Source organism: Lepidochelys kempii, chromosome 4, assembly GCF_965140285.1.
Source record: "Lepidochelys kempii isolate rLepKem1 chromosome 4, rLepKem1.hap1, whole genome shotgun sequence".
NCBI classification, from domain to species: domain Eukaryota; kingdom Metazoa; phylum Chordata; order Testudines; family Cheloniidae; genus Lepidochelys; species Lepidochelys kempii.
This window is the reverse complement of record NC_136383.1, coordinates 137382777-137397512: the sequence shown is the minus strand read 5'-3', so window position 1 is coordinate 137397512 and position 14736 is coordinate 137382777. Positions and strand designations below refer to the sequence as shown.

The 14736-nt window shown below is 51.0% G+C and overlaps 1 protein-coding gene across 6 annotated transcripts in view; it reads right to left on the bottom strand.

The window, feature by feature from the left end:
* RAB11FIP5 (RAB11 family interacting protein 5) overlaps positions 1–14736 on the bottom strand; it is a 108580-nt gene that overhangs the window by 61588 nt on the left and 32256 nt on the right. Inside the window, exon 1 of one of the 6 annotated variants that reach the window (XM_073343000.2) lies at positions 8266–9148. The exons of the other annotated variants lie outside the window; for them this stretch is intronic. Within the exon in view, the coding sequence (XP_073199101.1) occupies positions 8266–8321 (56 nt within the window). The 5' untranslated portion in view covers positions 8322–9148. Of the gene's footprint in view, positions 1–8265; positions 9149–14736 lie in introns of those variants that run through there. 6 annotated transcript variants of the gene reach the window in all.

The following is a 14736-nucleotide window of genomic DNA, read 5'->3' as shown; positions in this document are numbered from 1 at the left end:
TCAAGCTGTGGTACGTGACCCCAAGGGAAAGTCTCACTGTCTGAGAAATTTAAAAACTTGACTGGACAAAGCACCTAGAAAATTATCCGTAAGGAACAATCCTGTATTGGCCAAGGGAAATGCACTAGATCAGTGTGTCTCAAGGACCGGTTTGTGGACCGGCAACAGTTCCGGAGATCTCCCTGACACAGTTTAGGAAGGCAGCAAGCCAGTCCCTGCTGAGAAACATTAGATGACTAGGCACAGTAGAGAAAAAAATTTAGTTTGGTGCAGGATCAAATCCAGCATTTAGGATTCGTGTGGGGTCTATAGAAGTCAGGTATATTTCACCACCACAGGACCAGTCCGACAGAAGAGCAGCTCTCTCAACACACAGGGCAGCCCACACCAAAAGGAAGCAAACTACGCAATGCCTCCTTCCTACTGATAGGATGTTTGCAAAGATTTTTTTTTAAAAAAAAAGCCAGGGTTACGGAAAGCCCCTGTGGAAAGAGAACTTGCAAGAGGGACTACACCCTTTCCAGGCTGGCAGGAAAGAAGTTGATGCAGCATCAACAAGACTTAGAGAGGTGCTGGCCCAGGGCAGACAGGCCTGGTGTTATCAAAGCACAATGCTCTGGCTGTGCAACAAAAATAATTTCACTAATGTGGAGGGAGGTGTCAGGAGACCTGGGGCCTAAATCCCAGCTTTGCACTGCCCTGATGCATGACGCCGGGCAAGTCACTTTACCTCCGTGCCTCAGTTTCCTATGTTTACCACCCTCTCACGCACCTCCAGATCTGCAGCTGCAATGCGCTATGTTAGAGGCAGGGTGAGGACGATGAGAGTTTAGAGGTAATCTGAAGGTTTTCTTCAATTGTGGTTTTTCAGCACCCAGAAATTAGTGTAAGGGATCACATTATGCAAACTATTCCGTTCGGATAGCACTTGACACGTGCTCACACTAGTTCAGTGAACCCCCCCCAACAGCCCGGGGAGGGAGCCATTTTAGGCCCAGAAGCAGATCACATTAGTTTCCCCAAGGCCATGCAGCAGGGCCAGGATTATGGAATCTCAGGAATTCCTGGTTTCCAATCCCAGGGCTCCCTTCGAGAGGTGGAGCTCTCTCACTACAGCGCACGATCACCCAATGCAAGCCCCACAGCCAGTGCGGGGCTGAATTCCCCATCTATCCTCCAGCAAGGGAAAAACTCTCACTGAGTTCCTCAGGAACAAGGCTGGGGCTTCAGTCAATTGATTGGATCTCCTTAATCACTTCGGTTGCTCTTCCTATGCACTCTTAATTCAATGTTCCCTCCTTGGTGGAGACATGCACCCCCTGCCCACCCGTAGCTGTGAGCAAGCTACATTAGTGCCCTGTCACTCTAGAGTTCCACTCTTGCAACAGATCTGGACCAAATTCCTGCAGGTTAGACTCCATCCCACGCAGTGCTTGAGCTGGCAAATAACGGGATCGAGGAGAGAATGTATTAAGAGAAATAACCCTCTGCATGGAGCTTGCAGACATAAACAGAGCCCTAAAACTGCTCAGTTTGATGCCAACAAGCTATTAAGAAACCAGCGACAGGTGACTCAGGCAGATTCTTTCCGTTAAGAGGGTGGTGGAAATACTGTTTGGAATAAACGGCAGCCAAAGCAAATAATTTTTATTAGCCTGCAGCTCAGTTGAAAGCAGGAACCGGAAAAAGTGCAGACAAATGGAAAGGATGTAGCAAATGAAGGCAGAGGAATGGTGGAGTGACTAGTTTTACAACACCAGGAAAAGAATTTACAAGTAATTTTTAAATATTACATCATATAAAGGGATTAGATATGTCAACTTGAGGGGAAACAGACTATAAGAAAGAACCTAATATCCTGTTAAAATATGGCTCATGTTTTTACCTTGCTAACTATATAGTAACGTAAGTTATCTTCTCCCATTGTTTCTCTTATATTACGATCCTTTAAAATTAATCTGAGATCAGATGCAGGTATTTTTGAAACTCATATATTCCTAGATACAAGAGGCATGTTTTTACAAAATATAAATATACCCCTAGCAAAACAACTTCTCTTGCTATGGAAGGAGGGCACTTGTAATTTATGTTCTGTGACTTGCACACACATTTAATAATCTAATATTTACCCGTAAATAGTAGATTATGAAATAAACTGGCAATTTCAGAAGTAAAACCTGGCTTGCATCCCAGTGACTAGCAGACATATTTAAAAAGGGGCAGCGTTAAGTCAAATATGGCTCAAACTTCAGCCTTAAGTTTTTTGAAAAGCTTCCATTAATACCAAAGATGAATGGAAGTGCCTTGGTTTAGTTTAGAAAGATTTTGGAAGAGGGGACATCTCCCTATACACATTTCCTCTCCCATCAGTAAGGCTACTGGGCTGACCCAGTATGGCCGTTCTTATGATTTCCCCTGCAAGAAGGAACTTGTGCATCTGAGCACTCTGGGTGTAAGTGCTCTGCAAACGTCTGGCACCCTATGAATGAGGAGGAGCGTTAAAACATTTCTATGCCTTTTTACAAAATTCCAGTGGAAACAGTCCTTGAGCAAATACTTCCTGTGGAGTGTTTGCAACCAGACCACTACAGAATCCTGCTAAAGACTCTAAAGGAGAAACTAACTAGAGGAGCGTGAACCTGGCTGGTCTTTGTTTCTGGGATCAGGACAGATTTCATGGCCTACAGCAGCAAACATAAAAGCAGGGGTATTGCCCAGCTGCAACTGTCATTTTCACAATATCCTTTTATTACTACTTTGTCCTCCCACTCACCCCTCCTCCCATCTCTTTTGTCCATTTCTTCTCCCTTTGACACCTTTTCAATTGGAGACTCTGAGCTTTCTAGGGTAGGGACGGTATGTGTTTGTACAGCACCTAGCTCCATGGGGCCCCAATCCCCAACTGGGGCATCTAAGAGCCACTGCAATGTAAAAATAAAGCGGATTTTTTTCAAGACCATACACCCCTCCCTCCTGCCACAAACTGGAATTCACACACAGCTCTGAATTCTGGTCAGTCTGAAATGCTGCGGTGGAAGGATTATCCGTGGCCAGCTCAGGCTCCGCGAGCCAGCACCTGACTAAGGTTTGCACGGACCAACAACCAGCTCAGGAGGTACAAGCTTCGTGGTTCGTTCATTTTTTCAGGACATTTATCAGCACGTCCAGTAGCGTTCCCAGCAACACGCACCCACCCCATCCCTTTAACAGTTTGCTTCACACACAAAATCTAATCTCGTCCCTCACTTCCCTTGACACTCGCCCCCGCTCAACTCATGTGCCACCTTCCCCCAGCACCACCTACCTAAGACACCTCCCACGCAGCTCTCTACGCCTCTTATTCCTCTACCCTGCTAGGCCTGGAGCAACTTCCGCACCCACCACAACCTCACAAGTTTCCCCATCACTGCCGCCACTCATCCCTGTCCTTGTGCCTTGACCTAGCCCTCAACACTGTCATCACCCTGGAAAGGACAGGAACCACCCAGAGAGGACCCAATTCACTTCAAGTTGGTGTGCCAGCCTCTCTCTACCCTTGTCTGCATTTGGTCTAGTTTAGATTAAAAGTTCCCTACCCCTCTTTTTGCAGGGCACCATCCCCATGTGGCATCACACAAATGAATAAGGGCAACTCCAAGGGACCCGTAGACACAAGGTGCCGACAGGACGCGGAGCCTCCAGCATGAGGTCGGTGGTTCCTGGGTGAGGCTGGGACATCGTGACACCAGTAGCCGTTCAGGGGACAGAGTCTCTCCGTTACATGCTGTCCCACACCTTCACGTCCCAGTGCCCTAACCCTGGTCCAAGCGTTCGGGGACAGGTGCCGGGATCGCAAGCGGGCTCCCTGCTCGACAGTGAGAGACGGAACAGGGCGTAGACCCCCAACTCGCCTCTCCTTCGCAGGGCTACACGGGAGAAGCTGTGAGCGCCGCACCTGCTCAGCAGATAGAGGTCTTGAGCATCTGATAACCAAGCTACTCTCCCCACATCTCTCCAGCAGCCTCACTGCACACTGCAAGGGGTCCATTCCCCACCGCAAATGAGGTCTGCCACGAATGAACATCGGGAGTGGGACATATTGAAACTGATCAGTGCTGGGTTCATGCAGGACGTGATTTGGGCTCCTAGCCAAGCCACTTGCCTGCCCTTAAGGGGTTCAGCCAGGAGGCAGGCTTTCCCCTCCCCTACAGATCAGTCTCCCACTTCTCCACAATGGAAGACTCCAAACCTTGCACTCTTGAGAACAAGGATGCTTTTATTGTCTGTGGCAAGCTAGTTCCAGCAGGAATCTGCTGCCCCATGACCTACAGGCGCCCTCTCCTCCCCGCTGCAAACAGCCTGTGGGGTTGCTACAGCTTCTTGAAGGGACATCCGCCACCGTCCGCTCCTGGTCCTGTCCTCTTCCCCCGGGGGAAGCGTGGGGTGGATGAAGGGCGCATGAGGTCTTGCAGGTGAGTGGCCAGTTTCCCTCCCATGCTGCGGACCACTGAGATGGACACAGCGGAAACCGAGCCAAGCAGTGCTCAAAACCCCCACATGTGCCCAGATTAGCCATCCCAGGATGGGGTTTGGGAGCTGCCAGCTTCCCAAAAAAAGGTCTCCCCTCAGGGCAGGAAGAGCTCAGGAGCGAGTTTAAACACAGGCTTCCCACCTGCTCAGGCAGCTGCGGGTGCCTGAGACACAGGGAGAAAATCTGGGTCCAAAACAAGTTTGTGGAGGCAAGTTCATACATCCCACCCTGTACCCTCACTTGCTGGGCATACGGACTACACCAGATGCGTTCTGGGACCAATTCCCACGGCTACAGGCAACGTTACCAACCCAACACAGCTCTGTAAGTTAGCTGGCCACGCTTCATCCACCTTCTGGGACCATTAGTTTCCTCCCTCCTCAGCACCCTCCCTAATGTCTTTGGGAGAGCAGAAAACAGACAGTCCTTAAAAACCAAAACCAGACAGGTGTCCTGTTCAAACCAGTCTCTGAGGTTCCTGTTGGAGCCTGGGAAGCAGCATGTTTGCAATCAGCCAGACAGCAGAGCTACCCACACCTGCTCGGCACCCCTTTCCCTCGCCTCCCAGGAATCCAATCCCTGCAACTTTTGAAAACCAGTCCTGGCTTGTAACTTTCCCAGGGCAAACAGCTGCCAAGTGCAACCAGCAACTGACCCCTTAGGCACTGAGCTTATGTCCAAATTCCCCTTGGTTCCATCCATGCGCACTGGGCCCATGCTAATCCCCACCTTCACTGGGACCTGCTGTCTGGAAAACCCATTGTTTGTTCACAGCCTTCTGCCCCCTTTGCTGGCTTGAGGCTCTGTATAACCACAAAGCCGGCCCATGTCACGCGAGCAGCCTAGCCCAGTGGGTGACCCTCCCACAAAATACCCCACAGGGCAGCCTTCTGTAACACAACACAGGCGCTTAATTAAAGCCAGTGCGAGGACCTGTCAAAGCTCGTTTCCCTCGCTGGTTCTCCCAGGCTGACCAAGCCGACAGCGAAGGAATGTGCAAGGCCCAGGAATGCAGGGAATGCAGCTGTTAGGAAGTTTCCCTGACCCAGGGCAAGGCCAGGCTGGAGGGTTCTCAGCTGACTGCTTTGACCCACGCAGATCCCTTATCGGGAAGGCTTCAAGGGTTCCCCTGACGCCTCCTGAGCGCACTCACTGAGAGACTGGTCCCCTGTATCCGGGGACCCTATAGCTCAGCCAGAATAGGGAGCATTTAAGCTGTTGCGGGGGATGCGGAGCTCTGGACTGGCACGAGCCCCATCTTTGTGATCGGCCCCCCCACCAGCCCACTCACCCCCAGCAGCAGACGCACAGAACGAAAGGGCAGCAGGTCTTTCATTTTTCAGAGGAGAGAGACTTCTGCTGGGCACCCTGCAACGGAGAACTGGCTTTATTCCCCTTCCATGGGCTGGGAAAGCTGCCACCTACCCTCCACCACGGGAGCAGACAGCAGTCTTGCTCCCTAGCTAGGAAGCTTGGAGACTTGCTGGAAACAGACCCACGTGTTCCCCCCCCCCCCCCCAGGATAAAGTGACGCGAGCTCTCTGCCCCAGCAAACCCACTTCAGAGCCTGCACAGCAAGGAGAGAGGCGGGGAAAGAGGGACAGAAGAGTGCAAAGCTGAAGGTGACAGGAGGCCTGTTGAATCACCCCGTTTGTCTCCCACGGGAGTGGCTTTCCAACGACCAATCTATTGCTTTGCTTTGCAAGCAGCCCACGCTCCATCTCCTCCAGTCAATAGCCGCTATTAGCACTTATCCGGAGTTCTGCCTCCTCCAGCCCCACAGGATCACGGCCACCTAAACCAACGAGTGCAGCATTCCCGCAACGTGCACCCGCCAGCTACAACAAAAGACCATTTCCTGCCCAACCACTGCCGTTTTCCCCAGCGACACCCCTTGGCTGAAAGTCAACGGGAACAGCAGACGATGCAGAACAGTGGGTAAAAGGCGGGTTTGGAGGGGAAATAAAAACAGAGCAGCCTCTATTCTGCACTTACTGCAGCTGGGATCTGTCAGAATAAGCTGTGATGTGGTGGGAAGAGCGTTTCAGGGAAGGAAAACACACAGGCCCTCTCTGACTGCATCAGATGCAGAGCATCACAGCTCACGTGCTTACTCTGCTTTGGCGACCGCAGCAAGCCCTGGTCGACACGACGTCGTCACTCGGGGCGTGAATTACCCACCCCCGAGCGATGTACTTACACCGACCTAAGCGCCGGCGTAGACAGCGCTATGTTGGTGGGAGAGCTTCGCTGTCTAGACATACCCTGCCTAACTCACCCTTTCTACCCTAGTCAGGGTCAGTTCCTGGGCATCCTCGTAGTGCCCAGACGCTCCATCCACAATCATGGCCCTATCGTGCAAGGGGCTGTACAAACCTACAGCAAGACAGGCCCTGCCCTGAAGAGCTCCCAGGCTAAGCTGCAATGGGTGAAACAACAGCAGGGAAGGGGGAGGGCAGCAGTACAGTCTACGTAACCACATGTTCGGTAGGGGCACAAGTGCATGGTTCCGAGTCCATTAATAAATTGCTCATTTTAACCCTTGCCGAACCCCGATTTCTCTTCTTACTAGCCTAACAGCGGCTATTCATTAACTTTAACTTTTGATTTCATTTCTTTTACTCCTCAGCCCATTTCTGACCCATTGGGCCTTTATTCTTCCCCAAACCTTCTGCCTTTGGTTTTGTTTTCTTTCCTAAGCTTGTCCTGGGGGAGGGCTGTCGGTGGCCACCGTGGTGGGATGGAGCGGTCGAGAGGAGAAACTGAGGCACTGAGGGCAGAGGAGAGGCTCGGGATGGGCAGAGGCGAGCGGAAGGGAAGACGAGCTGGGTGACAAAGTAAGCAGCTCACGGTGCTGTCTAAAAGACCGCCCAGTTCGTTCGCTGCAGCAGGGGGACTCTGGAGACCAAGGAGTTGCTGTGGCAAGGACACAGGCAGGATGGTGGGAAAGCCCCTGCCCCCCTCACTGGCGCAATTCTGGATTCCAAAGCTCTTCCCCTGAAGGCCTCGGGCTACAAGGACCCGCCTGCAAGGACGCAGCACTCCACAGCGGAGCTCCCGTTCGGTGGGCCGTTTTAAGGACAAAGTACTAGGGAAGGGGGCTGCAGAAGGGAACCAGAGAGCAACGGAACTACCATTTGGGGGCACTCAGACAGACATTGGCAAGTCAGCGGTACGACAATGGCAAACCTCCCACCTCTCCGGGGTATGACACCATCCCATGTGCTGACAGCTGCTTCCTGCTACCACAACCGGCTGAGGTACTGCAATAACGAGCTAGTCATTTACGTAGCATCTTTCATCCCAGAGCGCTTTACAAACACTGTGTGGGGATCAGTTCAGCCACCGGCGAGATGCTGTCACTGCTGGGACTGGACAGAACTTGAGAGGGGGTCAGTTTGGCCATGGAGAACAGCCCAAACACCTCCTGCCATCAGAAATGCCATGGCATCTCATGTCCGTGCCCTGCCAGCAGGGCATCCGCACACCGTCTCTACTGAAAAACGCTCTCCTTGCATTGCTGTGGAGGCCAGTGAATGGGTATCCAGAGTGCAATCCATCCAGCTGACAGCTCGGGAACCCCCAGGGCATGCAGCAGCTCACACTACCAACCCCCACCGAACCATCTCTGCCCTTCCTCCCTGATCATCTCCCTTTCCCTGCTGCCCTACAACCAGCTTCCACTCTTCCCACCAGACCCAGAGCGGACCGTGCACAGGACAGAAGGGATACGAAGGTACAGGGCCAAAGCTCACCTTTCATTATGCCCCGGGGACCCCACGGACGTCGAGGGAGCTCCTTGGGCATACATCCAGAGCAGAATGGTCCAACAGGAAGCTATTTTCAAGCACAAAGTTTGTTTTAAAGGAGCCCAGTTGTGTGTGTGTGAGTGTGAGAGAGAGAAGGGAGCGGGTGGGGGGGGGATGGACAAGAAAGTATGAAATCCAGTGCGGTGCGCTGACAACTCTGGACATTTCAAACCTTATTCATTCCCAGAGCAGCAGCAGGCCTTGCTTTCCCCATGCTGACCTGAAACTGTGGTCTCTGATAAAGCCAAGTGTTCACAGGCCACTGCTGGTCGCAAAGCCTAACATAGAACAAAGAAAACAGCTGGCAAAAGAAGAGGAGCACCAAGAAGTTGGTTAATAAGGGGATCTAACCCAGGGGAGGGTGCTGAGAGCACAAGTTTCCCCAAGGGTCAGTGTCTGGATCACTGCCACGTTTCCGCTTTACGTAAGTGACCTAGATAAAGGAGGCCAAGGGAAGCAGAGAGGCTTGTTGAATCGGGAGTGTGACAGACACGGATCAATGCTTTCCCCTTATTGCTAAGTACCCCAGCTGACAAACCAGACAGTACATCAAGTTATCAAGGCAAGAGTGCTATTAAGTGCTCACCATAATAAATTCAAGGAAACTGTAACTGTTTCCTTGCACAAGGTAAGTATTTGATTATGCAACAGGCATGGTCTCCCCATTTAGAGTGGGGGGATGGGGACACAGGATTTCTGGGTTCTATTTTCAGCTCAATTAGGTTCACTGAGAGAGTTCAGGAAAGTCACTTCAACTCAGTGCCTCAGTTTCCCCAGGAATAAAACCAAGATACCATCTACCTCACAGGGGTATGGAGAGGATCCGGTCATCAGTGAAGTCCTAAGAGTGGCTGTAAGACTTACTAAGGCCTGATTTCCAGAGGTGATGAGAACCTGTCTCCCTCAGTGACACAGCTGAGAATCGGGCGCCTGAGTGATGGGGAACACCCTGTGGGAACAAAAACTTTGCACATTTAAGTACTTGGCTAATAACATGAGCTCAGGGAGCTGCTGGTCAGAAACCAAGTGCCCTGTTTGGGGAAAGGACAGTGGCACGGCACATGGCTTCCTTCTTCACTTCCAGAAGTGCCAGATTCACTCCCTCTACACCAGTGGTTTTAAAAAACCTTTTTTTCTGGGGACCCGGCTTTAGAAAATTGTTGATGCCCACGACCCAACGGAGCTGGGGATGACGGGCTCGGTGCGTGGGAGGGGCTCAGGGCTGCAGCAGAGGGTAGGGACGCGGGAGTACGGGCTACGGGGTGGGACTGGGAATGAGGGGTTTAGGGTGCAGGAGAAGCTCTGGGTTTGGGGGGGGCTCAGGGTTAGGGCAGAGGATTTGGGCATGGGCTTACCTCCGGCAGCTCCCGGTCAGCAGCACAGCGGGGATGCTAAGGCAGGCTTCCCCCACCTCTCCTGGCACCGCGGACTGCGCTGCGCCCCAGAAGCGGCCGGCAGCAGGTCCGGCTCCTAGGCGAAGGCACGCAAGCAGTTCCGTGCAGCTCTCACCCACAGGCACCGCCCCCATCAGCTCCCATGGCCGGGAACCGGCCAATGAGAGTGCAGGGCCAGCGCTCGGGGCGGGGGCAGCGTGCAGAGCCTCGTGGCCCCCCCCACCTAGAAGCCAGACCTGCAGCTGGCCACTTCCACAGCACAGCGCAGTGTCGGAAAAGGTAGGCACTAGCCTGCCTTAGCTGGGCAGCACCGCCGACGGGACACCCAGTCGGCGGTGCTGACCAGAGCAAACCAGTGCCGGGTCACGGCCCAAACTTTGAAAAACACTGCCTTACACTGTCTTTATGGATGTGATCAGTTGGCTATAGACAGACCTAATACCACAGCCACACCGCAAGGCTGTGAAGTTGGACACACATTCTCCTTCCCCCTTACACTTCTGTTCAGGCATGAGCATTCTTAGACCAAGGCCAGCAACTACTTCAGGCATTAAACAGAACGCATGGAGTCTCTTTAGAGATCACTAGCTAGGCTAGCTCTGCTAACGGGTTGAGTCAGACACCCACTTTAAAGAGGGCCTGCAACGGAAGGGGGGGCAGAAATTGGGCATGTGCCCTATTGCATTTCTGTAGAACAGAGAAAGAAGGTGGGACAGGTTTGTCAAAGAAGCATATTCCTGCTTGTTTTTTACCTTTGACACAGACAAATTGTGACACTCGGAGGACCTTTCCCAGACCCGAAGAAGAGCTCTGTGTAGCTCGAAAGTGTGTCTCTCTCATCAGCAGAAGTTGGTCCAATAAAAAGTATTACCCCACCCACCTTGCTTCTCTAATATCCTGGGACCAACCCAGCTACACCACCACTGCATAGGCAAGCTCTGAATTTCTGGCTGCCAGACAACTAAGATATCCCAAGAGACAGGAAGACATGGAACTTCTAGTCAAACTGTTTAAAAAAACTTCACCTGGTTCTTTTAACATCTAATTCCTTTGCCTAATCGACAGAGGGGACAGAAAGACTGTTAAAGATTCGCAGTTCACATCTCCCAAAACACACCAGACTAGACCATTTGCAAGTTAAAAACCATGTTTTCTGCTTCTTTAATTTAAATACAGGTTTCAATTGTTTGTATAAGACAAAGGACAAAGCAAAACTGGCCTGACCCCAGTTTATAAGGAATCTTTTGTGGGTCCCCTTTCAGGGACGAGGGGTTATAGCTGACCCTGCTCTCAGAGATGTGAGAGACCAAGGGCACCATCCCTCCAACCTATCCTGGACCCTCAGGGACACTTATGCAGCAACATCAGACCCTCTGCATACCCGCTCAGACTGGTCTTAGAGAGGACGTGGCTTTGAGGAACATATCAGCCTCACTAACCACCTCACATTCTGGCATTTCCCTTCCACTCACTCAAGAAGGGCTCCAGCTTTTGGATGCTCTTAACAATAACAGTGACCAAGAAAAGTTTCCAGAGCACCTGCTCACCCATCTCACTGCAAGACATCGTGACACACAGCGGACTAAAGGCGGCACAGCTAGTCCTAAGGCCGTTCTCTGAAACGGCTTTGGACTGCTCTCCCTGATCGCTGAACCCTGAGTGGATCTGTATCTTATCTGACAATTTTCACCAATTTCTCTTCAGCCCATGTGACCTTTTTTGCTAGTGACCCGTTATTCCCTGACATGGCTGCCGATGCTGGAAACAGGCTCTGGCTGTCGGCCTATGGAAAATCCCCGTTTACGTCACCACCCTCAGCTTTTTTTCCTGTTATGCTGGCAGGGCTCTATTTGATCAAGAACAAGCAGTCGCTGCTTTGGTAGCTATTTCTCTTCTCAGCAGGGGAGCTGGGGTTGGCGCGGGGGGAGAATCAGACTTCAGTTGAAGCCATTTTCCCCTATAGTTTTTATTTTCTATAAAATACACACCCGCCACTAATAAATACCTGTTACTTTAGCACCTTTTATCCGAAGATCTCAAAGTGCTTTTCCAAAGGGAGATCACCCAACCACATCCATTTTACAGAATGGGAAGCTGAGGCAGGAGTTTGACACTGACTCACCAAATGACACTGGTCAGATCACTGATCTGGAACTAGAACTCAAGTCTGACTCTCCATCATACACACTATCCGCTAAACCCTACAGTATTCATTACAGGTATAATTTACACATGAAAGTTAACCTGGAATGAGGTAAAACATGAATTTGGAAGTGGATTTCCTATTCCTGATTAGCTCTGTGTGTGGACACACTTATTCCAGAGCAAGAGTGCCTTATTCCAAATTAACTAGTCTGCTTGGGAAGTGGTTTAAAACTAATTTGGAATAAGGTAAATAAGGTACTCTTTTTCCACAATAAGAGGGTCCATCCACGGATATAATCAGGAATAACTCCCTGTGTAGACAAGCCCTAGATTACGTGAATTTAGTGCCGGTGAAGAGCAGATGGATTAGCCACCCGGGACAACAACGCTGTGTTAGGTAGAGCAGCAGATTGCCCTACATCTCACCCCACTGACATGCCTCAACTCTGGAGGCACCAGATCCTGGAGGAAGTTCCATCTTCATGCCCACCGGGTGTAAACAGTGTAATCCCATTTTACACTCCCATGCAGAATGAAGTCCCTAATGGTTTCCCAGCCCTCAAACATGCTCCATCAAGAGCAGCAGTGGCCAAGTCTTCTCAGCCACAGGACCAAATGTTACTGCAAAGAGGGGCCCATCCTGTGTTCCCTGTAAGCTGCGCGCTTCAGCGGCCCGCAGGAGAGATTTGAGTGTCACCCAGCTGATTAGGAGAGCATGCACAGCCCGCAGCATGTGTTCAACTGCCCCTCCGCCCACATTGCTCGTCCTGCAGCTGCTCCTGGGACCCTCCTGCTGGCAATGCAGAGCGGAAGGGGGGGGGTAATATATCAGGGTGTTCCCCTATCCCCTACCCCGGTACCCATCTCCACAGAGCAGGGCAGAGGGGACACAGACTGGCTCAGGACTCCAGCGGGGAACAATGAGTGACTGAGTGTCTTTCTTAAAGAGACAGTGCACTATTTCTCAATAAGAAAAGGAGGACTTGTGGCACCTTAGAGACTAATAAATTTATTTGAGCATAAGCTTTCGTGAGCTACAGCTCACTTCATCGGATGCACGCACTATTTCTGAGATTTGTGTCTGTCTCTCACACCACACACACACACACAGAGTCTCTCCCCCTCCCCATGTCCCCCATCTCCGTAGAGCAGGGGAGGGGAGACAACAGGGCTCAGGACAGAGCAAGAGAACTTTCAGCCAGTGTCTTAAAGAGACAGCGCAGGGCGTCTCTCAGAAACTTTCGCAGCAGCCAGCACACACACGGTCTCTCTCTCTCTCTCACACAGTCTCTGTATCACTCACACACACACAGTCTGTCAGGCACACACAGTATCATGCACCCTGTCTCTGTGTCTCACACCCGCACTGAAGCGTGCTCAATGTCACGCACACAGTGACACACACACAGTCTCTGTGTGCCACACACCTCCCAACACATACTTGTGTTATTGTTGTTGTTACTTTTTGGTACTTCCTGCAATGCACATACATTCTCTGTAATTTTATTCTTTCAAGGTGTGTTATTTTAGAGTTTTCACTGGTCTATGCATTTTGTAATTTTTATTTCTCTTACGCTTAAATTTAATTCTTTGAGTAGTGAGTTCTATAATGCCTAACCTGTCCTGGCTGGAGTAATTATCCCTATTTAACTTTTTAAAAATATATATCGTATCTAGGTTTGTTTGTTTGTACTGGTAGGTTTTTTGTTTCTACTGGTGGCGCACATACCTCAGTGCACATAAAATTTATTCCACGCATGGATGGAAAAAATTAGAGGGAACATTGGCCCCATCAGCCATTTCCCCAGGCTCAGCCTAGCTCCTCTCCTGCAGGCTCCCACAGTGCAGCAGGGAAACAGCCCGAGCTAGTCTCTTCTCACCTGTGATGCTGCAGGCGAGTTACTGAGCAGCTGCAGGAGGAAAGAGACAGCAGAGCACTCAGACCTGCTCCTGGGGCCACCTCCACCATCTCCTCCTCAAAAAACTGAAGTTCACGGTCACAGGGCATGGCTCAAAGAGCACACTTTCCATTCAGAATCAAATCCAAGTCCCGGAAGACTGGAAAAAGGCTAATGTAGTGCCCATCTTTAAAAAAGGGAAGAAAGACGATCCTGGGAACTACAGGCCGGTCAGCCTCACCTCAGTCCCTGGAAAAATCATGGAGCATGTCCTCAAGGAATCAATTCTGAAGCACTTAGACGAGAGGAAAGTGATCAGGAATAGTCAGCATGGATTCACCAAAGGAAAGTCATGCCTGACTAATCTAATTGCCTTCTATGATGAGATAACTGGTTCTGTGGATGAACGGAAAGCAGTGGACGTGTTATTCCTCAACTTTAGCAAAGCTTTCGACACGGTCTCCCACAGTATTCTTGCCAGCAAGTTAAAGAAGTATGGGCTGGATGGATGCACTACAAGGTGGGTAGAAAGTTGGCTAGATTGTCAGGCTCAACGGGTAGTGATAAATTGCTCCATGTCTAGTTGGCAGCCGGTATCTAGCGGAGTGCCCCAAGGGTCGGTCCTGGGGCCGGTTTTGTTCAATATCTTCATTAATGATCTGGAGGATGGTGTGGACTGCACCCTCAGCAAGTTTGCGGATGACACTAAACTGGGAGGAGAGGTAGATACGCTGGAGGGTAGGGATAGGATACAGAGGGACCTAGACAAATTGGAGGATTGGGCCAAAAGAAATCTCATGACGTTCAACAAGGACAAGTGCAGAGTCCTGCACTTAGGACGGAAGAATCCAATGAACCGCTACAGACTAGGGACCGAATGGCTCGGCAGCAGTTTTGCAGAGAAGGACCTAGGGGCGACAGTGGACGAGAAGCTGGATATGAGTCACAACGTGCCCTTGTTGCCAAGAAGGCCAATGGCA